At 44.3% G+C, this 27,388-nt stretch overlaps 1 protein-coding gene across 4 annotated transcripts in view; it reads right to left on the bottom strand.

Annotated features, from left to right (window-relative positions):
- The window catches only part of LOC115105249 (rho GTPase-activating protein 26-like), a 125,953-nt gene that overhangs the window by 67,795 nt on the left and 30,770 nt on the right, over positions 1–27,388 (bottom strand). For all 4 annotated transcript variants that reach the window (XM_029627037.2, XM_029627039.2, XM_029627038.2 and 1 more), the window contains exons 2-7: positions 6,049–6,144; positions 5,162–5,223; positions 4,926–4,997; positions 2,659–2,760; positions 2,040–2,150; positions 1,531–1,635 (exon numbers count right to left, since the gene is read on the bottom strand). In XM_029627037.2, the coding sequence (XP_029482897.1) occupies positions 1,531–1,635; positions 2,040–2,150; positions 2,659–2,760; positions 4,926–4,997; positions 5,162–5,223; positions 6,049–6,144 (548 nt within the window). The remainder of the gene's footprint in view (positions 1–1,530; positions 1,636–2,039; positions 2,151–2,658; positions 2,761–4,925; positions 4,998–5,161; positions 5,224–6,048; positions 6,145–27,388) is intronic.

The raw sequence follows: 27,388 nt of genomic DNA on the forward strand, positions 1-27,388 counted from the left end.
CCTTTCGATATAGGACTCGTTTGACTGTGGATATAGATACTTTTGTACATGTTTCCTCCAGCATCTTCACATGGTCCTTTGCTGTTGTTCTGGGATTGATTTGCACTTTTTGCACCAAAGTACCGTTGATCTCTAGGAGACAGATCGGGTCTCCTTCCTGAGCGGTGTGACGGCTGCGCGGTCCCATGGTGTTTATACTTGCGTACTATTGCTTTGTACAGATGAACGTGGTACCTTCAGGCATTTGGAAATTCCTCCCAAGGATGAACCAGACTTGTGAAGGTCTACAATTTTTTTCTGAGGTCTCAGCTGATTTCTTTTGACTTTCCTATGATGTCAAGCAAAGAGGCACTGAGTTTGAAGGTAGGCCTTGAAATAGGTACAGTCAACATAGTGTATGTAAACTTCTGACCCACTGGAATTGTGATACAGTGAATTATAAGTTAAATAATCTGTCTGTAAACAATTGTTGGAAAAATGACTTGTAATGCACAAAGTAGACGTCCTAACCGACTTGGCAAAACTATAGTTTGTTAACAATACATTTGTAGAGTGGTTGAAAAATGACTCCAACTTAAGTGTATGTAACTGGGCTGTGAAGAGACACACAGCCACAGAAACACATTTTAATCTTGTTGTATGGTATTGTACATTTTGTGTTGTGCATATGTAGTGGTGTGGTGATGTTATGTGATGTACTGTTTTATTTTGTTTTTGTTGATTTATTTTGTGATTATGCCTTAATGTGTCTTGGACCCCAAGAAGAGTAGCTGCTCCTTGGCAGCAGTTAATGGGGTTCCATAATGAATACAAATAAAACGTAGCTAACATATTCATGTTTCACCTATTCCTATTCCTCTCTGATTTAAGATACAGTTGCATAAACAACATACTTATCTAGGCCTAGACCAGCATTAGTACCAGGCTGTATTTATTACCTATCTACATTTGCTCTGACTCTTAGTACATTTAGCAAAGTAGCTAACTAGTGTTTAGCATTAGCGGCTAACCAGATTTATTTGAGCCACAACTTGCTAAGAAAAGACAAAACTAGCAGACAGTAGTTTGCAAACAGTAAGATACACAAACTAATAGTGGAATTGTAGAACGCTTGTGGAAAGCAGCATTGTTTTCACCAACATCTAAAGGCATCTATCTGGCCATGCAGACCACGGCAAGAAAGTGTTCGTGACTCTGTGGTAGAACAACTGCTCTCTCCATGAGTGACAGGGGGGCAGGGCTTGGTGTAGGAAGAGGCATGCAGCAGGAGGAGGCAAAAAGCAAAGGGAGTAAACTATGAAAACTGACACAACACGTGCTGAGCTGCGTATCACATTTAACAAACCAAAACATTGACATACCGTTATTGAAGGTAAAGTAAAAACCCAAACCGGTCCACGCATCAATCCGGGTATATAGTCAAATACAATATACTGCCCAGCCCAGCCTTGAAATGTCTTTGGTGTGGCAAAATATTACATCTCACCAGCACCTAATGGCCGTAATGTATGGCATTGATATGTATCTTACATTCTGAATGCTGATAGTGAGGTCTGTCTTGAAGTGGTTGAAGTCTTTGGCCAACTCGTACCCATGGTGATAGTAAGTAAACAGCCCTTGAAGAAATGCCAGCAACTAGAATTGATACAAAGGACGAAATGGAAAGGAAACATGGTTGAGAAACGTAATTAAATTCCATCAACCTAATCTACTGTAATTTGATTTGAAAGGTACTTGTTGTCAGCTACATTTGTTCTGTAGACAGTGTGGATGAAGGAGAGATGACTAAGCATGTAAGGTGTATAGAGTACAGTAACAGTATTAGGGTTGCAAAACTCCAGTAACCTTCCCAAAAGTTCCCAGATTTTCCAAAAAATCCTGTTTGAAAGATTACCTGAATCAGGAGGGAATGAGCAGGAAATCGGGAGACTTCCTGCCAGGATTTCTGGAAAACCTTGGAAGTTTAGGAAAGTTCATGGCATTTTGCAACCCTAAACAGTATAGACAGCATGCTGAGGGAGATTGACATGCTCACTCACCGGCTCTACGAAGTCAAACATCTTCCTCTCCTGGACCTCCTGCACCTTGAAGACATACTCCAGAGACACCTCGTAGAAATGCTGCCGCACGTGGTCCACCTGGCTGTCGGCCTGCACCACACGCAAAAGGATGGGATGCTGTTTGAAATGACTTTCAGGTGAAACCCGCGGTGAAGTCATGCTGTTTGCTCTCCCATCTGAATGGTCGTGCTTTACACCACACAGGCCGCCACGTCATATCTCCACCCACTTCATCCTCTCATTTAAGTGTGAGATACCGGACAGGCGCACCGTGCGCTTCGGGAGGAGTTTCATCGCGAGGACTATCACCATAGAGAACAATTCCATGTCATTTCTCCCATGGACAGGGGAGGGACTATACCTGCCTGGCTGTTGCTTGTTCCTTCTATTATTTCAGATTTGTTTTAAGTATCTATGTGTGAGCTGTGACAAGATTTTCCTCTTGTAGGACAATAAACGTGATTCTGATTCTGTGTGAACTGACTTACAGCGCACACACTCATACACAAACATATGCCTCTTAACATAAACACACATGTCATGACTAGCCAACTCTAGCCCATTTTGATTGTGGGAAAGGTGAACAATGTATGCTTACTTCATGAAGATGTGCTTCTTTCTTCTTTGCTGATAGGCTTAGGTGCTTCTCCAGTACAGCACAGTACTTCTCTGTCTCTTTGTCGTATTTCTTCTTGGCTTCCTGTGATAGACAGTCAAAAGGTCACCAACAGTCACCTTGTTTCCAAGTCCTGGACACCACATAGTACAATTTATATTGAAATTGTATTGAAGAGGATGTCCCATTGAGGTCAGAAGACCTCTTTCTCAGGGGAAACCTCTATATAACACATAGAGCTCTGTTTTGGCATCATCACTGCCTCCTTCCAACAGAACATCCTTTCCAAAGAGTCATGGGTATTATTGGTATGTCCAAGGCTTAGCTTTACAGACAGATTTAGAGGAAAATATTGTGAGATGCAGGTTGAAATCACATCTCCTCTAGTGCTGCAGAAGCCAACAGAGGCAGCCCACAGCTGGTGGGAAAACAATAGAGCACTTTAAACCGGACAGACATAACAGGACGTTCACAGACAGACAGACAGACAGGACAGACATAACAGGATGTCTCTCAGACAAGACAGACAGACAGACAGACAGACAGACAGACAGACAGACAGACAGACAGACAGACATACCAGGATGTCTCTCCCAGCCTCTCTCTCTTAGACAGACAGACAGACATAACAGGATGTCTCTCCCAGCCTCTCTCTCACAGACAGACAGACATAACAGGATGTCTCTCCCAGCCTCTCTCTCACAGACAGACAGACAGACAGACAGACAGACAGACAGACAGACAGACAGACAGACAGACAGACATAACAGGATGTCTCTCCCAGCCTCTCTCTCACAGACAGACAGACAGACAGACAGACAGACAGACAGACAGACAGACATAACAGGATGTCTCTCCCAGCCTCTCTCTCACAGACAGACAGACAGACAGACAGACATAACAGGATGTCTCTCCCAGCCTCTCTCTCACAGACAGACAGACAGACAGACAGACAGACAGACATAACAGGATGTCTCTCCCAGCCTCTCTCTCTCAGACAGACAGACAGACAGACAGACAGACAGACAGACAGACAGACAGACAGACAGACAGACATAACAGGATGTCTCTCCCAGCCTCTCTCTCACAGACAGACAGACAGACAGACAGACAGACAGACATAACAGGATGTCTCTCCCAGCCTCTCTCTCACAGACAGACAGACAGACAGACATGTCTCTCCCAGCCACTCTCACAGACAGACGGATAGATAGAGCAGGGTGTGTCAGTAACATACAGTCCAGCACTCCTCACCCTGGGGTGCACTGACTGTGTCCACACCTACTACTGACTGATGTCATCATCATCCCTGTCCACCCGGTCACATGACCCGGCCTTTCATCGCCAGCCAGTTTCCACAGGACGTAGAACCAACCCTCCTCAGAACAGAAGGTCCACTAACAACAGCTGCACAACACGTCATTACAGAGCATCCTAATGTAAGTAACAAAGGACCCTTCAATTTGCTCTAACCCTTAATAATAAATGAACCCATGTCTTGTCTGTTATACACTGCAAACATGTTTCAATGTGGGCTCTTTTGAGTTCAAGTATCCCTTTTCGAAACACTAAATTATTCTTCAAACGTTTAATTAACCTACACATTCTTCTAACATTCTGACTTCAAAATAATGATATGGTGAGAGGTCAAATCAGAAAGAGTTTTCAATATGTAATAAAGTTCACTAACATTTCTTCATTGACAATCAACCAAGTAAATCCTGATGCCCTTCATGTGATACCTGTATTGACCAGATGGTGGCAGTGTCTTATCACAACAGACCTGCCAGCTCTGGCGGACAGAGCAGAGAGCAGTTTAGACTCAGAGGTACAGTATAGGGAGAGCTCTGGATGCTGTCATCAATGGGAATTTAATAAAGGAATGCTATTCCATATGGTGTATACATTTTAGACCTACACAAATGTAACTTCTGGAATCAGGACAACCAGAACAAAGTCAGTTACCTGCCAGACTGAGGGGGGAAACTGCTAATATTTGAGTGATCAGTACATTTCTTAAAAACCTGGTACTGTAGCAGCAGATAGGTTCAAATGTCCCTTGTCTTTCAAGGTTTAAGAGGGAATATGAGATGGCTACATAACCCCAAAAAGGAATATAATTCACGTTATACTCCACAGGGGATTGTCAAATCACACAATGACCCAGTAGTAGGGATTACCAGGACATTTAGAGGGGGATCCTTCACCCCAGCATGACTTGGGGGAGTCAAGTCGTAATATCTCCTTACCTTGGCAGCGCTGATCTGCTCCTTCCTGAACCGCTCCAGTGGCATGATCAGCACATCGTCGGCATTCTCAATCTGAGGAGAGATACAGGAAGTCACCAGACGGCTGACAGGAAGTCACTCTACTGACATACTGTATAAACACAGAGAGGCCTGCCGCCAGACCTTCACTTATTGGTTATACAACGCTTGAATTCCAAAGCAGTGAGCCCATGTTCCAGCATATATCTGACACTCACCATCCGTGTTCTCTCATCCTCCAGGTTCTGCAAAACTCCAGCAAACTCCTGTAGAGACTTTGCTGTAAGCCAGACAGACAGCCAGCCAGCCAGCCAGACAGACAGACAGCCAGCCAGACAGACAGACAAGACAGACAGACAGACAGACAGACAGACAGACAGACAGACAGACAGACAGACAGACAGACAGACAGACAAGACAGACAAGATAGACCGACGATACAGAGGGAGGATAACAATATATAATGAGTCAGTGGTCATCATTTGGCTCCATACATACCATACCACATTTGTGACCTTGCTTGCAAAACAAGGCTTTTAATTTGAAATCCTAGTTTACATGCTTGCTTTAGACCACAGTGTGTTTTCAACTAGCAAGCTTATTGCCTGTTCCTTCCCTGCTCTAGGTCCAGCCAAGAATGACTGCATTGTTTTGGGTCAGAGTTTCCACTTGAGATGCCACAATCCTGTTCCAACATTTCCACTTGACAGAATAGTACTCTCCAAATGTAGACCTCAAGTCACTTATAACTTTCAATTCCTACTGTAAAAAATATTCCAGGAATGTTCTTTCAACATAATGGCAAGTTTATTCGAGGTTATTACATTTCATCCAACTCCATCCAATGAGCCTAATTGTGTTTATTACGGCCTTCCTGTACCAATTAGGTGCACTATGAGTGCAATTAGGTAGAACAAGACAGCCAGGCCAGAATGTGTACAGCTGAGTGCAGACCAATGGAGTGCATTTGCACTACTACAGTTGATATGAATTTAGTGCAGCAGTTGGTTACAGTTGAGGGTGGTAACTATTACTACACAACAATAGCGTGCAGGACAGTCGAGTGTGGCACAGCAGAACGGGATGGAGGGCGTTACTCGCTCACCGATACATATCTCGTCGTCCGTCTCTGCGTCTCCTATGCACTGGAACTTAAACTCATTGAGAGACTCCGCAAACTTCCTCTTGGCTGTGGACAGATCTGAACGGGGACAGAGAAAGGGCAAGTTAGGTCAACAAAAAGAGGGAGGCATGTGGGCATCTTTAAAAAAAAAAATGCACAAGATGCTAAAGGTTCCTCTGAGACAAAAGCTCCAGCTATTTTGCTCTACTTTGCACAGGTTTTGTGTCAAACATTCTCACACAGCCAGAGAGAGAGAGAGGGAGGGAGGGACAGAAATGGGCCATGCTTGTGTAAATAGCATGAGCCCTTCCTGCGGCCCTATGTGCGGAAAGATTTACAACCTCTTGCCAGTCCGAATAAATGAAACACAGGCCCTTGCACTTTTTCATAAATACTGGATGCCTCAGCATTTCAAGTAAGCTCTCACCTCAGGAGTGAGACCTCAGCGCTGGCTATAAAACGCCAATTGGTTCAGAGTTCACTCTCGTAAAAAGTGAGTCACAACGTGTCGCTGGTATTAAAGCTGATGTGCATCAGGCAGGCCACCTGATCCAACACCAGGTCCTTGTCATGTTTCACCACACCTCTGAAATGGCTCAAATGAGGTATTACGAGTTTTGCCATTGTTGTTTCTCGGTAAGGGGAATGTTGGAGACTGTTGAAGACGGATTAGTTGAGTGACAGACTGTGCTGTAGAGGATAGGTAAGCCAAACACCCTGTCACACAAATAGCAGTACGGGGTAACAGATGTGAGAAAGACTTGGAGCTAGGGCTGGGAAAGGCCTGACTTTTCCACTGTAGATACATCAGACAGCAGGCCTGTCATGTCATGCCACCTCTCCTCCGTGAGGTTTTCCACACATTTCTCCAGCACGTCCTTCACTGATTCCCTCGCTGGATCTCTCTGTCTCTATCCTGTCTCCATCGCTCAGTCTCTCTCTCTCTCTCTCTCTCTGCTTTTCGTCAACTTCAGACTTTTATTGTCACTCTGTAGGCTGCATGACAACATAAACTGAGTGTACAAAACAGTAAACAGTTGCGCCCCCTTTTTCCCTCAGAACAGCTTCCATTTGTTAGGGCATGGACTCTACAAGGAGTCGAAAGCGTTCCACAGGAATGCTGGCCCATGTTGACTCCAATGCTTCCCACAGTTTTGTGTCAAGTTGTCTGGATGTCTTTTGGGTGATGGACCATTCTTGATACACATAGGAAATTGTTCAGCGTGAAAAATCCAGCAGCGTTGCAGTTCTTGACACACTCAAACCGGTGCAGCTGGCACCTACTGTACTACCATACCATACTACCATACTACTACCATATTACCATACATTCAGTATTGTTGTAATTGTCATTATTACAAATACATATTTTTTTTAAATGGACGATTAATCAGTATCGGCTTTTTTGGTCCTCCAATAATCGGTATCGGTATCGGCGTTGAAAAATCATAATCGGTCGACCTCTACTATGTTTGGTATGACAATGAACATGACATAGTTAGCTAATGCACAAGCAGATTTCTTAACCTTCTTAAACCATCCCCACCCAGGAGAAGCCAGGAGACCAGGAGAAGCTCTTGCACCCCCTACACCAGGCCCCATACCCAGACTGGATATTGGCATGGCCGTGGCTGCCTGAGACATGGATTGGATGTTACAATTTATACGAGCATTAAAACCTGAGCCTGCTCCAGAAAGTATGCTGCCATAAAACAGGCTTCCAGGACTTCCTCAAGAAGTTGATTCATTGGGAGAGGTCTGGTCAACGTTGACGGCAATAAGTCTCTTAATGGGTTGTCTCATGCACCTATGCATTTCTGGGAGTGGTTCCAAAAGGGTTCCGAAAGGTTTCTTCGGCAGTCCCCATAGGACAACACTTTTTGGTTCCAGGTAGAATCCTTTTGGGTTCCATGTAGAACCATCTGTGGAAAGGGTTCTACATGGAACCAAAAAGTGTTGTCCTATGGGGACTGCCGAAGAAACCTTTTAGGTTATAGATAGCACCTTTTTTTGTGTGTAGGGCCCTGTCTGACATATTGGCACTAGGGATGAGCTTCTACGACATGCCACTCCAAATATCACGATATCCAATATAATTGTTTTGCGCATTCACTGACTAAATCATTCCTGACTGTGCAATATTTGTGCTTATTTACGATATTATAGTCGCATTCTCACCAAATAATCTTTGTGTGACTAAAAAAAAGAAATGCTTAGTTAATTGATTTAGACTTCATTTTCAACATACTGATACAGCCAAGCTGATAAAACTGCACAGTTTTATAGTTCAAATGCAGTATAGTCTTGCACGTCGCGATATAGCGTCAATGTCAAATGTCACAATATCGAATTAATCCTATATGGGCCCAACCCAAATTGGCATATGACCCGATGAAGTAAAATAAACACCCAATACGTTCTGGCTAATGGACAGCGATACATCAGTCACACTAGCATTATTCTGTGTATTGGCATCAATACATATACACACCTCATTTTTACCAGATGAATCACTCATCATCAAGAGAACTGAGATGCATGCTGAATTCACAATGTTTTTCCAAATCAAAACCACACTTGTTGGCGCATCCGGCTCATTCTAGCCATTTACAATCATTCCAACACAAATGAAATAATATGAATCACCTCTGCAGCCAGTTGGGTTTTTGGAAAGAGATCTCTTGCGAGAGGTGCTCTAACTCAATCACAGGGCAAAGGAAAACACCATCAACAAATGAGTCCCATGTGTCTAGCTGGATAACTGCCTGGATAACTGCCTGGATAACTGCCTGGATAACTGCCTGGATAACTGGCTCATACAGAGAGGAGCATTGGTAACACTGTCTGAGATTTCTGTTGGATCTATCTATCTATACTAAACTATGGATCTATCTATACAGTATGTGTCCATTGCCCTGTTGACCTAAGCGCAACATTAGCATTAAGCTAACTGCTGCCACTACTGCTGTTCTGCCACTGGACGTCTGGATGTCCTGAGAGGCCAGAGGAGGAAGGATAGCGGCCAGGGACACTCGCTAAAAATAAATGACCCTATTGACACCCGCCTCTCCAGCCCTCTTCCCCCACTTCAGCAACAAAATTTCCCCCATTCTTCTCCTGCGCTATTCTCTGCTTCCTGATCTCCGGCCCGCGACACAACGGTGCCGCACAGTCCCGCTCTCTAGCCCCCGGAACACATTCCCACAGTGGCAGACACAGGCCTGGAGAGAGGGAGAGAACGGGGAATCCGCCAGAGTGCCTGCACCCAAAACAAAGAAACTTCAAATATGACAAACGATAGCAGCAGTACACACTGACCGTGTCAGTGAAAGTAAGCCCGCAGTATTGTGGAGTGGGAGCAGCATGTGTGGGGTGTATGAGAGAAACATGGATGAATCTTATCACAACTCTTTAGGCTGTGCGTGTTTTAGGCTGGAGTGGTTAGGGGAGTGGTTAGGGGAGTGGTTAGGGGCCTGGTAGTGCCAGCAGCGCTGTGTGGTTCAGGCCCTGATATGCCCTCTCAAGTGTGTGTGTGTGTGTGTGTGTGTGTGTGTGTGTGTGTGTGTGTGTGTGTGTGTGTGTGCACATTTGAGATATGGTCATGGTTCGTTAATGATGTCCCCATCTATAGTTCACCACACAGTTGGTCTAATCTCACCCTCAGTGCACCCTCAATGAGCACGGCCCCTGTGATGGAGATGCATGACATACATTTACATTTACATTTAAGTCATTTAGCAGACGCTCTTATCCAGGGCGACTTACAATAGTGCATCTAAATCTTTTAAGGGGGGGGGGGGTGAGAAGGATAACTTTATCCTATCCTAGGTATTCCTGAAAGAGGTGGGGTTTCAGGTGTCTCCGGAAGGTGGTGATTGACTCCGCTGTCCTGGCGTCGTGAGGGAGTTTGTTCCACCATTGGGGGGCCAGATACAGTTGAAGTCGGAAGTTTACATACACCTTAACCAAATACATTTAATTTTTCACAATTCCTGACCTTTAATCCAAGTAAAAGTTCCCTGTTTTAGGTCAGGTAGGATCACCACTTTCTTTTAAGAATGTGAAATGTCAGAATAATAGTAGAGAGAATGACTTATTTCAGCTTTTAGTTCTTTCATCACATTCCCAGTAGGTCAGATGTTTACATACACTCAATTAGTATTTGGTAGCATTGCCTTTCAATTGTTTAACTTAGGTCAAACGCTTTAGGTAGCCTTCCACAAGCTTTGCACAATAAGTTGGGTGAATTTTGGCCCATTCCTCCTGACAGAGCTGGTGTAACTGAGTCAGGTTTGTAGGCCTCCTTGCTCGCACACACCTTTTCAGTTCTGCCCACACATTTTCTATGGGATTGAGGTCAGGGCTTGGTTATTGTCCACTCAAATACCTTGACTTTGTTGTCCTTAAGCCATAACTTTGGAAGTATGCTTGGGGTCATTGTCCATTTGGAAGACCCATTTGCGACCAAGCTCTACTTCCTGACTGATGTCTTGAGATGTTGCTTCAATATATCCACATCATTTTCCTACCTCATGATGCCATCTATTTTGTGAAGTGCCCCAGTCCCTCCTGCAGAAAAGCACCCCCACAACATGATGCTGCCACCCCCGTGCTTCACGGTTGGGATGGTGTTCTTCGGCTTGCAAGCCTCCCCCTTTTCCCTCGAAACATAACGATGGTCATTGTTGCCAAACAGTTCTATTTTTGTTTCATCAGACCAGAAGACATTTCTTCAAAAAGTACGATCTTTGTCCCCATGTGCAGTTGCAAACCGTAGTCCGTCTTTTTTATGGCGGTTTTGGAGCAGTGGTTTCTTCTTCTTCCTTGCTCAGCGGCCTTTCAGGTTATGCCGATATATGACTCGTTTTACTGTAGATATAGATACTTTTGTACCTGTTTCCTCCAGCATCTTCACAAGGTCCTTTGCTGTTGTTCTGGGATTGATTTTCACTTTTCGCACCAAAGTATGTTCATCTCTAGGAGACAGAATGCATCTCCTTCCTGAGCGGTATGATGGATGCGTGGTCTCATGGTGTTTATACTTGCATACTATTGTTTGTACAGATGAACGTGGTACCTTCAGGCGTTTGGAAATTGCTCCCAAGGATGAAACCTTTCTGAGGTCTTGGCTGATTTCTTTTGATTTTCCCATGATGTCAAGCAAAGAGGCACTGAGTTTGAAGGTAGGCCTTGAAATACATCCCAGGTACACATCCAATTGACTCAAATTATGTCAATTAGCCTTTTAGGAGCTTCTAAAGCCATGACATCATTTTCTGGAATTTTCCAAGCTGTTTAAAGGCACAGTCAACTTAGTGTATGTAAACTTCTGACCCACTGGAATTGTGATACAGTGAATTATAAGTGAAGTAATCAGTCTGTAAACAATTGTTGGAAAAATGACTTGTGTCATGCACAAAGTAGACGTCCTAACCGACTTGCCAAAACTATAGTTTGTTAACAAGAAATTTGTGGAGTGGTTGAAAAACTAGTTTTAATGACTCCAACCTAACTGTATGTAAACTTCCGACTTCAACTGTACCACAGACACACGGATGCACACACACACGCTCCCTGCTTCTGGCAGACACACACACACAGACACACACACGCACGGATGCACACACACATGCCTCTGTATCATTAAAGATTGCTGGGGAAATACCAGTGAAACAAATAAAGGGCTGTCTGTGAGTATGTGCGTGTCCGTGCATGTGTCTGTACAGAGGCTCCCTCAGTATAAAGCCTGGGCCATGTAACCATATCAACAGGATATCCACAAGTACCCAGAGTCCTATGCAGTGCTTTGTTGCACACGGATCTGAATAGAAGCACTATTCATTTAGGAAAACAAAGGCATATTACAGCAGCAACTAGGGCTGTCGCGGTGACCGTACTACCGCCACACCGGCAGTCATGAGTCAATTCCACATGACCGTTGAGTCACGGTCCTGTTATGCACTCTGGACATGTTTTGGTGGTAACCAACTTGCTAATAACTATCAAGCCCTGATGGCCTGGTGTTGTCCCTCTAACTACTCTGGCATCAATGGAAAGCCACGTCAAACACTTATCATCAAAACCGTATCATGCTTTTAAAACCCACCTCGCTGTGATGATCAATTTGAAGAAAGGTTCAATGTCAGGTTGAAACTGAGGGGGAAGCATGGTCATTGTGAATGCTGTTTCAAAGCCTAACAGAATGAATTTGACAGCTTTCTATGGTGATGATTCAATCAAAACACTCATATGTATACTAGAGCTTATGCATGGGCTTATGAGCCCAAGCCCGAAAAGGGAAAAAAATGAATACAAATTCTGATTGTGCCGTTATACAATACACAGCCTACCACATATTACGAATGGTAGAAAAACATCAAACTAAACTAATTTAAGATGTCTTTGGCACAGAATTGGTCTAGCCTTTTACTCCAACATTATACAAATTAGAGTAATCGCCTTTGTGTGTGGATTATATTATTATGCATAATGGATGGACTGGTTACCTTATGCTATGCTCCAAAATGTCTATCCCTGAGTCTGGGAGAGAACAAATAGCCCTAGGTGATGCAGTTGGTTCATTGATTGCGCAGGGCAATTTTGAATAGCCTAGTAATAGAGAATGTTTTATATTTTCAGAATGAATTGGGTGACACATTACCTTTAGCTACAGAATATCTCACCATCTCCTCCTCTCTCTCCTTTATTCCGTTCTCGAGCATGCAGAGAGGGGCTGTCAAAAGGTTTGTGAAATAGGTTTCATTGCAAAAAAAATGTTACGATCAATGTTCGAACAGATTTCACTTGGTTTCCCAAATGAAGCACCGGGTACCTGCAGCAACAGGGTTGGAGAGCCAATGGCATACAGAGTACTGGGTACCTGCAGCAACAGGGTTGGAGAGCCCATGGCATACAGAGTACTGGGTAGCTGCAGCAACAGGGTTGGAGAGCCCATGGCATACAGAGTACTGGGTAGCTGCAGCAACAGGGTTGGAGAGCCCATGGCATACAGAGTACTGGGTAGCTGCAGCAACAGGGTTGGAGAGCCCATGGCATACAGAGTACTGGGTACCTGCAGCAACAGGGTTGGAGAGCCCATGGCATACAGAGTACTGGGTAGCTGCAGCAACAGGGTTGGAGAGCCCATGGCATACAGAGTACTGGGTAGCTGCAGCAACAGGGTTGGAGAGCCCATGGCATACAGAGTACTGGGTACCTGCAGCAACAGGGTTGGAGAGCCCATGGCATACAGAGTACTGGGTAGCTGCAGCAACAGGGTTGGAGAGCCCATGGCATACAGAGTACTGGGTACCTGCAGCAACAGGGTTGGAGAGCCCATGGCATACAGAGTTTGGCCGGAATATCACCTGTCGCGCAGAAAAAGTGGTTGATGCTTGGAGTGAAATCATATTTATTTCTCAGCTGCTCATATAAAGCACATGCTCTGCTATAAAACCGGAGTACCAGGACCGGCGGGGAAGCACTCGGCCTCCATTCCCTATTCGAGTGCACACAGATCATATGTATTTTTCTCCCCTGCCTGTGTTCATGCCCATTTGATAATGAGCCATTGTAAATAAAAACTCATTTGACATATTAGTAAAGAGAAGATTACACTTCTAATAGTCTGATCATCAACAGCCTACAGTCGCATCATGCAGCCCATATACGTTTTGATGTCTATGACATTCCAAGGTTTGCATCATCCACAACTGAAGTTGCCAAATAAGTCACTGGACAGTTGTGTGGCGTTGTCCAGTCCCAGCCTGCCGGCCTGGCAGTGGCGGTCGACCAGCAAACATCCTTGTCTGAAATCTTTGAGAAGCCAAGCAGGAATGTGAAAATATGATCACTTGATGAGGCGAGGAACAGAGCTTTTTTTTGCTACTTTCTCAAAGTAGCAAAAATAATACGTTTCCATATAACTCTATATTTAGCATATCTAGCATATAGGACCTGTTTGAAATGCTCAACATAGCCAGTTCATATGCTCGCTTGCTCCGGAATGGGAAAAATATCCTTTCTATTTTACTCAGATAAGTTCAAATATATTCTTCTTACTATAAAATCATATAATATAAAATAATGGCACGGGAGTTAAAAGCATATCTTGCCAGCTAAACGGACAAGCCTACATAGCCTATGGCATGGAGCATAGCCAGATAACACACAGTATGCCAACTCATATTCTGTTCTTCTGAAATACATTGTCTTCATACCATATTGTTTCTTTAGACCTAACAAAAATACATACATGGATTTATTGTGGTGGTGTATATTCAATTGATTTATTATACTTTTTAAAATAGATGTTGCAAAGGTGCACATCAACAGCTTGTGTGGGTGGAGGCCTGGAGATACTAAACGTGTTTATGTTCATTAACGGTCAACTACTGTGAGACCGGCAGACTTTTACATGACAATAACCAGCTGACAAAATGTCATGACCGCCACAGCCCTAGCAGCAACACAGCATTGGATGTGGCTCAACTTCCGACTTGACCCAGACAGCTAAGGAAACAAGAGAACAGTGCTAAATTGAAGGAAGGGTGGCTAGATCACAGTCATTTCAGGTAGGGCTTGGAAATGTGACTACAGTCACTTCAGTTAGAGCTTGGATATGTGACTACAGTCACTTCAGTTAGAGCTTGGATATGTGACTACAGTCACTTCAGTTAAGGCTTGGATAGGTGACTGCAGTCATTTCAGTAAGGGCTTGGACATGTGACTACAGTCATTTCAGTGACTGCAGTCATTTCAGTTAGAGCTTGGATATGTGACTACAGTCTGAGTTAGGGCTTGGATATGTGACTACATTCACTTCTCTTTGGGCTTGGCAATACAGTTGTGTGAAAAAGAAAGATAAGACAACAGTTTTAGGGCTAATAAGAGGAATACTATCAGCACTGTGACATTCTAGGACACACATTGAAAAGTATGTGGACACCACGTCCAATTAGTGGATTCGGCTATTTCAGCCACACCCATTGCTGACAGGTGTATAAAATCGAGCACACAGCCATGCAATCTCCATAGCCAGACATTGGCAGTAGAATGGCCCATACTGAGTGACTTTCAACGTGGCACTGTCATAGGATGCCTCCTTTCCAACAAGTCAGTTCGTCAAAATTCTGCCTTGCTAGAGCTGTCCCGGTCAACTGTAAGTGCTGTTATTCTGAAGTGGAAACGTCTAGGAGCAACAACGGCTCAGCCACGAGGTGATAGGCCACACAAGCTCACAGAGCGCAGAGTGCTGAAGCGCGTTGCGCCTAAAAATCAACTGTCCTCGGCTGCAACACTCACTACCAAGTTCCAAACTGCCTCTGTAAAAACCGTCAGCACAAGAACAGTTCGTTCGGAGTTTCATGAAATGTGTTTCCATGTCCGAGCAGCCGCACAAAAGCCTAAGATCACCATGCGCAATGTCAAGCGCATGGTGTGGTGTAAAGCTCACTGCCATTGGACTCTGGAGAAGTGGAAACGCATTCTCTGGAGTGATGAATCGCACCATCTGGCAGTCCGACAAACAACTCTGGGTTTGGCAGATGCCAGGAGAACGCTACCTGCCCCAATGCATAGTGCCAACTGTAAAGTTTGGTGGACGAGGAATAATTCCAGTTAAGGGAAATCTTAATGCTAAAGCATACAATGACATTCTAAATGATTCTGTGCTTCCAACTTTGTGACAAAAGTTTGGGGGAGGCCCTTCCTGTTTCAGCATGACAATGCCCCCGTGCACAAAGTGAGGTCCATATAGAAATGTTTTGTCAAGATCGGTGTGGAAAAACTTGACTGGCCTGCACAGAGCCCTGACCTCAACCACAGCGAACACCTTTGGTCTGACTGCGAGCCAGACCATATCGCACAGCATCAGTGCCCAATCTCACTAATGCTCTTGTGACTGAATGGAAGCAAGTCGCCACAGAAATGTTCCAACATCTAGTGGAAAGCCTTCCCAGAAGTGTGGAGGCTGTTATCGCAGCAAAGGGGGGACCAACTCCATATTAATGCACATGATTTTGGAGTGAGATTGTTCAACAAGCAGGTGTCCACATACTTTTGGTCATGTAGTGTATCAAGGCGTAGATAGTTATCAAATAAAACTCAGAATTTCCTTGAAAATTATCCTCACAGTGTGTCCCTTAGCTGTCACTCAGATAGAATACCAACATGAACGTAAATCATCTCGTGTTACTTCCAACTGACAATTACAGATTTCTCTGACGTTTGTTCATTTAAACCCACATTTCTATACAAAGATCTTCCATCAAACAAAGGAACATAACACATAATGAGTATTCTAACACCAATCAAGCTAAACAAGAGCATCACCCAGTCCCTCTAATCATATCTTGCTGACTTCAAACTGACTGAGCAGAAATTGCAGCGCTGTGAAATTGACCCAAAAACAACACAGGCCAATTCCACAGTTTCCTCTCCAGAGAGAGCAAGGGAGAAAGGGAAGGAGGGGTGAGACAACAGACAACTTTGTTCTTCCTCCTCAATCTCTATGGCAATGACCTTAGCATCCCATTAACTGAAGGAAACATGTAATGTATCTACAAGTATATACAAGTACAATCTTGGAGTTTTTGAGTCCTTTCGTTTGTATCTGTTTGTCAGAAGGATGCTTATAAACTGATCTGGACACAGACAACACGTGTTTCTGTGACGTGGCCCAGGGAGGAAACAGAGGTCTCGGAATGGAAATGAGTGTATTCCACTTCCGGGATGTGCCAGGTGACCCTGTCAACAGGAAGCAAGGGGTCAGGGGTCATCATTATGTTCTGCTCTGTCAGCTCTATCAGTCACATCTCTCTCTCTCTCTCTCTCTCTCTCTGAGGAGGCTGGTTACATGAATGGGGAGAAGTCAATGTTGGACCTGTGCTCTCTTTTTGTGGGCTTGTGACCTTCTCATTACCCCGGGACATGATGCACAATTCTCCCAGGGTCGTTTCTAGCTTTTTTGGAGTCCTAAGGGAGATTTGGTTGGGGCCCACCCCATCTTGCTGGCACTCGAGCAGCGGCCACTTATGTCACTTATGCTTAGAAACTAGAGGTTGACCGATTATGATTTTTCACCGCCTATACCGATTATTGGAGGACCAAAAAAGCCGATACCAAAAAAGCCGATACCACCTTCCGGAGACACCTGAAACCCCACCTCTTTAAGGAATACCTAGGATAGGATAAAAGTAATCCCTCTCACCCCCCTTAAAAGATTTAGATGCACTACTGTTCCACTGGATGTCATAAGGTGAATGCACCAATTTGTAAGTCGCTCTGGATAAGAGCGTCTGCTAAATGACTTAATAAATGTAAATGTAATCGGACGATTACATTCTTTTTTTTTGTAATAATGACAATTACAACAATACTGAATGAACACTTATTTTAACTTAATTTAATACATCAATAAAATCAATTTAGCCTCAAGTAAATAATGAAACATGTTCAATTTAGTTTAAATAATGAAAAAAAAAAGTGTTGGAGAAGAAAGTAAAAGAGATATATGTGCTATGTAAGAAAGCTACGGTTTCAGTTCCTTGCTCAGAACATGAGAACATATGAAAGCTGGTGGTTCCTTTTAACATGAGTCTTCAATATTCCCAGGTAAGAAGTTTTAGGTTGTAGTTATTATTGGAATTATAGGACTACTTCCCTCTATACCATTTGTATTTCATTAACCTTTGACTATTGTATGTTTTTATAGGTACTTTAGTATTGCAAGTGTAACAGTATAGCTTCCGTCCCTCTCCTTGCTCCTCCCTGGGCTCGAACCAGCAACACAACGACAACAGCCACCATCGAAGCAGCGTTACCCATGCAGAGCAGGGGGAACAACTACTAGAAGGCTCAGAGCGAGTGACGTTTGAAACGCTATTAGCGCACGCTAACTAGCTTGACACACAACGAAGAGCTGCTGGCAAAAACGCACTAAAGTGCTGTTTGAATTAATGTTTATGCGCCTGCTTCTAAATACCACCGCTCAGTCAGATACTTAGATACTTGTATGCTTGTATGCTCAGTCAGATTATATGCAACGCAGGACACGCTAGATAATATCTAGTAATATCATCAATCATGTGTAGTTAACTAGTGATTATGACTGATTGTATTTTATAAGATAAGTTTAATGCTAGCTAGCAACTTACCTTGGCTTACTGCATTCGCGTAACAGGAGGTCTCCTTGTGGAGTGCAACGAGAGAGAGGTAGGTCATTATTGCGTTGGACTAGTTAACTGTAAGGTTGCAAGTTTGGACGCCCCAAGCTGACAAGGTGAAAATCTGTCGTTCTGCCTCTGAACAAGGCAGTTAACCCACCGTTCCTAGGCCGCCATTGAAAATAAGAATGTGTTCTGAACTGACTTGTCTAGTTAAATAAAGGTATATCAAATTTTAAAAAATCGGCGCCCAAAAATACCGATTTCCGATTGTTATGAAAACTTGAAATAGGCCCTAATTAATCGGCCATTCCGATTAATCGGTCGACTTCTACTAGAAACGGCACTGACTTCCCCTTACCAAAAGGTTGCTAGATCAAATCCCAGAGCCGATAAGGTAAAAATCTGTTGTTCTGCCCCTGAAAAAGGCAGTTAACCCACTGTTCCGAGGCTGTCATTGTAAATAAGAACTTAACTGATTTGCCTAGATAAATAAAATAAAAAAATATCAAAGATGTTTACAGTCACGCGACACCCTTACACCGTACCCTGTCACGATAAAAGGCGGTGTGGTGTGACATACTGTCTTTTCATCACTCTCACATTTATGTGTTTTATATCACGAGATTGCTATTAATCCCCTTCAGATTACTTTCTTATGGAATTACATGTTGATTTTTATCTAAACTACACCCCCTCTCCCTCGTTATTGTGCCTGCCCATTCTAGCTATCTTTTATTGCTTTTTGTCGAGCAGTTCTATCCTTGTCTGCTAGCTACTGTAGTTAATTGGTTAGCTTCACATAGCTACTGTAGTTAGCTGGTTAGCTTCACATAGCTACTGGAGTTAGCTGGTTAGCTTCACATAGCTACTGGAGTTAGCTGGTTAGCTTCACATAGCTACTGTAGTTAGCTGATTAGCTTCACATAGCTACTGTAGTTAGTTAGCTTGTTGTACCTGTTGTTAGCTCTTTTTTATAAATTTCTCTCGAAGCATCCGAAGCGATACAGAGGCACATTTTTTTTCCCTTTTTCTTGGAACACACTTATCTTACTGATTCGGTGCTGAACACCCATGTTAACAGTGTGAAAAACAACTCCAAGCATCAGATGAGCACACACTTTGCGTTCTTTGCCTGGGAGTTTAACATGCTCAAGTGGCTGCACAGGGTAGCAGCTCCTGGAATCACTGCACTGAGATGCAGTAGGAGATTAAGTCACTGGAAAGTTGTATGGCAACCTTTGAGCCTGCCCTCAAGCACATCCTGACCAGGCTTCCCCCACCAGTACCAAACCCAACCCTTAACTCTGAACGGAGCGTAGTTGTTGAATCGAATGACACTGACATACTGTTCACAAGAGCCTCCCACTCTAATGACACAGACTATGATCACAGACTATGGACCACAGCTCCAACATCGTCCAGAGGGTAGTGCATACTAGGCCGTACGCACTACCCTCTGTAGAGCCTTGCGGTCGGATGCCGAGCAGTTACCATACCAGGCGGTGATGCAACTGGTCAGGAGGCTCTAGATGGTGCAGCTGTATAACGTTTGTGGATCTGGGGACCCATGCCAAATTCATCAATCTCCTGAGGGGGAAAAGGCGTTGTCGTACTGTCTTCAAGTCTTTCTTGCTATTTTTGGACAATGACAATTTGTTGGTGATATGGACCTTGAAACTCTTGACCCGCTCCACTACAGCCCTGTCGATGTAAATGGCGGTGTGCTTGGCCCTCCTTTTCCTGTAGTCCATGATCATCTCCTTTGTCTTGCTCACGTTGAGGGAGAGGTTGTTGTCCTGGCACCACACGGCCAGTTCTCTGACCTCCTCCCTATAGGCTGTCTCATTGTTGTTGTTGATCGGGCCTACCACCGCTGTGTCGTCAGCAAACTTAATGATGGTGTTGGAGTTGTGCTTGGCCATGCAGTGGTAGGTGAACAGGGAGTACAGAAGGGGACTAAGCACGCACCCCTGAGGGACCTCCATTTTGAGGATCAGCTTGGCAGATGTGTTGTTGCCTACCCTTACCACCCGGGGGCGGTCCATCAGGAATTCCAGGATCCAGTTGCAGAGGGAGGTGTTTAGTCCCAGGGTCCTTAGCTTGTGAGCACTATGGTGTTGAACGTTGAGCTGTAGTCAATGAATAGCATTCTCACATAGGTGTTCCTTTTGCCCAGGTGGGAAAGGGCAGTGTGGAGTGCGATTGAGATTTCATCATCTGTGGATCTGTTGGGGCGGTATGTAAATTGGAGTGGGTCTAGGGTTTTCGGGATGATGGTGTTGATGTGAGTCATGACCAGCCTTTCAAAGCACTTCATGGCTACCGACGTGAGTGCATCGGGGCGGTAGTCATTTAGGCAGATGGCATTTAGGCCAAAATTTATTTGTATTTACAGATGGCAATCAAGTTTTTTATAAAATTACGTTTAAATGCCTCTCCTGTGAAGTACTGTAGTGACGTGTGAGATACGCCTAGCTTTTTGAAACATGTTAGACGGTTATTGCAGTGCCCGTATTCATTTGGTTAACCAGTAAACGTCATCTAAAATTCTATGAGCGTCACAGCCCTAGTCCATTTAACTTCCTGTAATATGATTTGCATGCACACGTATTATAAGTCATATTAATACCTCTAGATAATCAGGGTTCCGATGAGGCTCTTAGCTAAATGTATGTGGTTTGATTTCTAATCCTTTAATTAATATATAAATATTTAATTAAGATGCCCAGTCTTAGATTCTCTCTCTCTCTAATAACTCATTTCCTAAAGCAAAACTATCCATGCTAATATAAATACAGCTCTCTACCCTCTTCTCTCGCGTGCCAATCACATCCAGGCTCCCATGCTCTCCCTGTGCCCTTGTTGAGAGGGTAGTGTGGGTATACAAAACTACAACACATTGTTACTGTTTGGTGTTGCTTCGTAGCCTCCTCCAGGCTTGAAGGAAAGGAGAAGTGGAAGGAATGAGACTGATTTCCCATCATCACCTGCCGGGGTCAGAGCAGCATGTTTCAACAGACACAGGTCTTGCCAAAATACTCAAAGTCCTGTCCGCCTAACTCCCCTTCCCCTCTTCCCTCTTCTCCCCACTTGCTCCCCAATGTTCTCACCCTACGGCGTTGCCAAACCAGGGAGCAGAGTTGAAAGAAAGTGCAGAGAACAAACTAGCAGAGCCCAGAGGAGAGTAGAAGCACCCCCTGCTTCGCTCTGCTCCACCGTGCCCACTACAGCACAGGCCGAAACACGCTACACACATAGTGACACACGCTACACAGACACACACAGACACACACTCATTCACTTCTCACACACACTTAACACACACACGTTAAACACGTACCTCTCAATCAAACGCTAATTATTCTCACTTGTGTCAATATCCCGCTGGTGGTTTGACTGCAGCGTGAGACACAGGCCCGAGGTGCACTCCCTGAGGCCAGGCAGAGAGAGGGAGGGAGAGAGAGAGAGAGAGCACTACAGATGACAGAACAATTACCTTAATGTTCATGAAGACATTGAGAAGGTAAGGTAAGTCATAGAGCTATGGTACAGATGTACTGTGGTTCTCCCACAGGGGATGAATGGATGCGCTCCACACAGAGGCCTTCCGTGTAGTCTGTCCAGTGAAGTCGGTCCACACAGCACATACATCAGTATAGTCTCACACTGCCACACTTTCAGACAAATGCAAGAAAGACGGAAGGAAATCAAGGTTCAGGAGATTGCAATATGTCACAATGAACCAATTATTAAAAATTGATCAACGTTAAAGTTGCATCAACTTTAAGAGGGCCAAGAGAGGGCAGAAGTTGACTTAGCAGACTTGAAGCCAGGACATTCGCACAGATAGTACAGTACATGCACACAAACACATGCAGGAACTCTGGCAGTGACCTATACAGGGACCTACACATGCAGGGCTCTCCAGAGGGTGGTGTGGACTGCCCAACGCATCCCCAGGGGCACACTGCCTGCCCTCCAGGACATATCGATGTCACATGAAGGCCAAAAATATCTTCAAGGACATAAACCACCTGAGCCATGGCCTGTTCACCCCGCAATCATCCAGAAAGCGAGGTCAGTACAGGTGCATCAAAGCTGAGACAGAAAGACTGCAAAAACAGCTATCTCAAGGCAATCAGACTGTTAAATAGCCATCACTAGCCGGCTCCCACCCGATGACTCAACCCTGCACCTTTAGAGGCTGCTGCCCTATATACTGGCCACTCTAATAATGGAACACTAGTCACTTTAAAGATGCTTACATACTGATTTACTCATTTCATATGTACAGTTGAAGTCGGAAGTTTACCTACACCTTAGCCAAATACATTTAAACTCAGTTTCACAATTCCTGACATTTAATCCTAGTAAAAAGTCCCTGTCTTAGGTCAGTTAGGATCACCACTTTATTTTAAGAATGTGAAATGTCAGAATAACAGCAGAGAGAATTATTTATTTCAGCTTTTATTTCATTCATTATATTCCCAGTGGGTCAGAAGTATTTGGTAGCATTGCCTTTAAATTGTTTAACTTGGGTCAAATGTTTCAGGTAGCCTTCCACAAGTTTCCCACAATAAGTTCCTCCTGTAGGCCTCCTTGCTAGCACACGCTTTTTCAGTTCTGCCCACACATTTTCTATAGGATTGAGATCAGGGCTTTGTGATGGCCACTCCAATACCTTGACTTTGTTGTCCTTAAGCCACTTTGCCACAACTTTGGAAGTATGTTTGGGGTCATTGTCCATTTGGAAGACCCATTTGCGACCAAGCTTTACCTCCTGACTGATGTCTTCAGATGTTGCTTCAATATATCCACGTCAGTTTCCTGCCTCATGATGCCATCTATTATGTGAAGTGCACCAGTCCCTCCTGCAGCAAAGCACCCCCACTACATGATTCTGCCACCCCCGTGCTTCATGGTTGGGATGGTGTTCTTCAGCTTGCAAGCCTCCCCCTTTTTCCTCCAAACATAACGATGGTCATTATGGCCAAACAGTTCTATTTTTGTTCCATCAGACCGGAGGACGTTTCTCCAAAAAGTACGATCTTTGTCCCCATGTGCAGTTGCAAAACGTAGTCTGGCTTTTTTATGGAGGTTTTGGAGCAGTGGCTTCTTCCTTGCTAAGCGGCCTTTCAGATTATGTCGATATAGGACTCATTTTACTGTAGATATAGATACTTTTGTACCGGTTTCCTACAGCATCTTCACAAGGTCCTTTGCTGTTGTTCTGGGATTGATTTTCACTTTTTGCACCAAAGTACATTCATCTCTAGGAGACAGAACATGTCTCCTTCCTGAGCGGTATGATGGCTGCGTGGTCCCATGGTGTTTATACTTGTGTACTATTATTTGTACAGATGAACGTGGTACCTTCAGATGTTTGGAAATTGCTCCCAATGATGAACCAGACTTGTGGAGGTCTACAATTTTTTTTTCTGAGGTCTTGACTGTTTGATGTAGGCCTTGAAATACATCCACAGGTACACCTCCAATTGATTCAAATGATGTCAATTAGCCTATCAGAAGCTTCTAAAGCCATGACATCATTTTCTGGAATTTTCCAAGCTGTTTAAAGGCACAGTCAACTTTTTGTATGTAAACTTCTGACCCACTGGAATTGTGATACAGTGAATTGTAAGTGAAATAATCTGTCTGTAAACAATTGTTGGAAAAATGACTTGTGTCATGCACAAAGTAGATGTCCTAACCGACTTGCCAAAACTGTAGTTTGTTAACAAGAAAACTGGTTTTAATGACTCCTAAGTGTATATAAACTTCCGAACTTTAACTGTATATACTCTATTCTATTCTACTGTATTTTAGTCTATGCCACTCCGACATTGCTCCTTCTAATATTTATATATATATATATATTTTTTAAACTTTTAGACTTGTGTGTATTGTTGTGAATTGTTAGGTACTACTGCACTGTTGGAGCTAGGAACACAAGCATTTCGCTACACCCGCAATAACATCTGCTAAATATGTGTATGTGACCAATACAATTTGGTTTGATTTGATTTGATTAGTTACAATAGCAAACAGGGCAGCTCATGACACAGCGCTGGCTGACAAAATAGAGCCCTTGAACAAATACACTGGAAACATGCCCTTTGTCTCTCTGAACAGCTGGCTTTCATCATATCTGCATGTGTCAGCATGCAGAATGAAGGCATGGGAGTGTGTGTGTGTGCGTGTGTCAAGTTTGATGAGTGATGAAAGCAGGTCATGCGAGGATTTGGTCACACCCTGTTTGCCTCATTACTATCATCAGCGAGGCAACCTAGAAAATAATTTTAGAAGGAAATGCACACAAACACAACACTCTCACTGCTACACTCAACCAGTGCTTTATTGACTGACAAACAGAAACAGAGCATCCCAGGGAGTCAATCAGAAAAAAAACGAATGAGAAAAAGACTGTAAGCATTTTTGTGGCTGCTGTTTTCCCCCCGAAAGCTGATGCCTCATCAGAAGCAGAATGCTCCTTGGAACCAAACAAAGAGTTGTAACAATGGCTAACTCAAACCAAGACGACAATGGAACAGTACCACAAAGGCCCTGCTAGGAAGCACAGAGAAATGGGGAGGAACAGTGAGAATGTATGTCAGTTATTGGGAACTAAAATAAAACATTTAAGAGCACAGTTCAGAGTGATTTGGAGACAGAAGTAGAGAACAAGGAGCACAGGAGGACTGTCCCACTAAGAACAGAACGACAGCAACGTTTTTTGGACATCTTTATTTGATCCTGTCAGGACCGGCTGTCTTTTTTTTGTTCATTTTCTGGACCGGCCTTGATTTCAAAGTCCAAGGACGTTGATTTTTGGTCTGGTCAATGTTTGGTTCAGATTTGGTCCGGTCTGGACAAGCCTTGATTTGGCCCGAACCTAGACGTCCGGTCTGGACCAGCCTTGATTTGGCCCGAACCTAGATGTCCGGTCTGGACCAGCCTTGATTTGGCCCGAACCTAGACGTCCGGTCTGGACCAGCCTTGATTTGGCCCGAACCTAGACGTCCGGTCTGGACCAGCCTTGATTTGGCCCGAACCTAGACATCCGGTCTGCGAGAGAGAGAGAGAGAGAGAGAGAGAGAGAGAGAGAGAGAGAGAGAGAGAGAGAGAGAGAGAGAGCGAGAGACTAGAAAGAGTCAAAAAAAGAAAGTCTATTAAAGAGCGAGACTGCAACACAAGCCAAAGCATGGCTGCTTGAGGAACATACAACAAAGTGTTTCTCCTCGTGTTTAGCACTGTGGGGGTCTTTTGGGCACTTCACAAAATATACAATGCCAAAGAGGGGTGCGAGAGGGGGGGTTGGAGGGATGAGCTGCTGCATATCACAAACTAGATTAGTCCAGGGCCATTTCCAAAAAGCCAGCCTCTCCAGCTACCACAAACTTGACCTTGGCTTCAGCCACTTACTAACAGACATAAACACTACGCATGATTCATTTTTGGAGCCAGAAACAAAAGTGTACATTTATTTGTGAAAAACGGGCGACTAAAATAAAACGCTAAAACGGTTTTCAACCATCATTCAACAACCCAGGGATCAACCCTGTGCTGGTTTCAAGTGTATTTAGACCAGTTAGAGGCTGCTGATGGGAGGACGACTCATAATAATGGCTGCAATGGAGTCAATGGAGCACGTGGTTTCCATGCGGTTGATACCATTCCACTATACTCCATTCCAGTCATTATTATGTGCCGTCCTCCTCCCAGCATCCCCCACTGATTCAGACACAACTAGAACATTGGAGTAAGGACAGGAGGGCCTCTCAGTTTGCTGTTGAAACACAACAGAAACAGCAGACATAGATTGGTACAACAAAGAACTCCTGTCACACAGGTCATAGCAGCGAGGTCACTTACACGGAGGTCACCGCCCGAGACTTAGCCAGAGGGCTCCGCCTTCTTGGACATAAACAATCAAACGGATTCGTTTAAAATAGTTCACTTCAAATACAATTGGATGTATCCTACAGTTCTCATATATCGTGTGGTTTACCTCTTACACTACAGAAATCAAACACAACAGGGAAAAGGATTGGAATCACGTGGAGCCCAGGAAGAGTAGCTGCTGCGTCAACAACAGCTAATGGGGATCCTAATAAAATACTAATGACAGCCGTGTCAACACCAGTTCCTTGATGAATGCACTCGTAAGGACACTCTTCCAGTTCTTGATAAAGGTTCTTCTAAAGCCAAACACAGACCTCATGTTCTGTTACATACTTGCTTCTTCTGACTGTTTACTATAACATGCCGTCTGAAACAGTGTGGCTAAGTGGTGCTAGTTTGGGTGTACTACTTCTCAGCATTCCAGCACATGGCATACAGACACAGCAGTGGCCCTTTGTGTGACACTTGACCTGAAAATAGAGCATCCGTTTCCAGGTTGATTGGTGGCCACGGCGATCATCTGACCCCATTCCATCAGCTCTCATGGTGGACCAAGCCTGTGGGACAGAGCCTTGAAAGAGACTGAGAGGAGAGGAGAGGATGGAAGAGAGCAAGGCTGAAGACAACCATGAGACAGTTAGACTGACTGACAGGAGAGAGAGGGCAGTGAGTTTGAGTGGTAAGGAGGGCAAGGCTCAAGGCTGCGTGGGGCGGGCGGGCAGGCCCGGAGGCCATGAGGCTCGGACAGCATGGGGAGAGAGCTGGGAGTAAGACTGAAGTAGTCAGACAGGATACTAACAGACATGAAGTGATAGAAAGCAGAGAGCTACAAATGGAGCTGTACAATAGCCAGTTAGACAAGGGAGAGACAGAGAGAGAGAGAGAGAGAGAGAGAGAGAGAGCACTGATGGGAGGCAAGGGGGTGCAGGGTTGTGGAGAGGACCAGAGCTAATGCTCTGTAAGACAGGCAATGTGTAAGATGTACTAACCAAACATGAGGTGTGAGGCTGTCATTGTAGTGATATTCAATCAGATATTCCTCAGCCTGAAATCTCAGGACGTTTCAGCCCAGGGCAGGAAGTGCACAACAGGAAGTGATTTCCTCACTCACAGCCAATCAAAACAGAAGTCCATCTATGACCATAGAGTCAGCAGCAAGCTGTAGTTAGACTATGTATGAATATGAAACATTATTAGTGACACACAAGTGATGAATGTGAAGAATGTGACAGGAATTCTTGAAAAGTATTGCA

Source organism: Oncorhynchus nerka, linkage group LG22, assembly GCF_034236695.1.
Source record: "Oncorhynchus nerka isolate Pitt River linkage group LG22, Oner_Uvic_2.0, whole genome shotgun sequence".
In the NCBI taxonomy this organism is placed as follows: Eukaryota; Metazoa; Chordata; class Actinopteri; order Salmoniformes; family Salmonidae; genus Oncorhynchus; species Oncorhynchus nerka.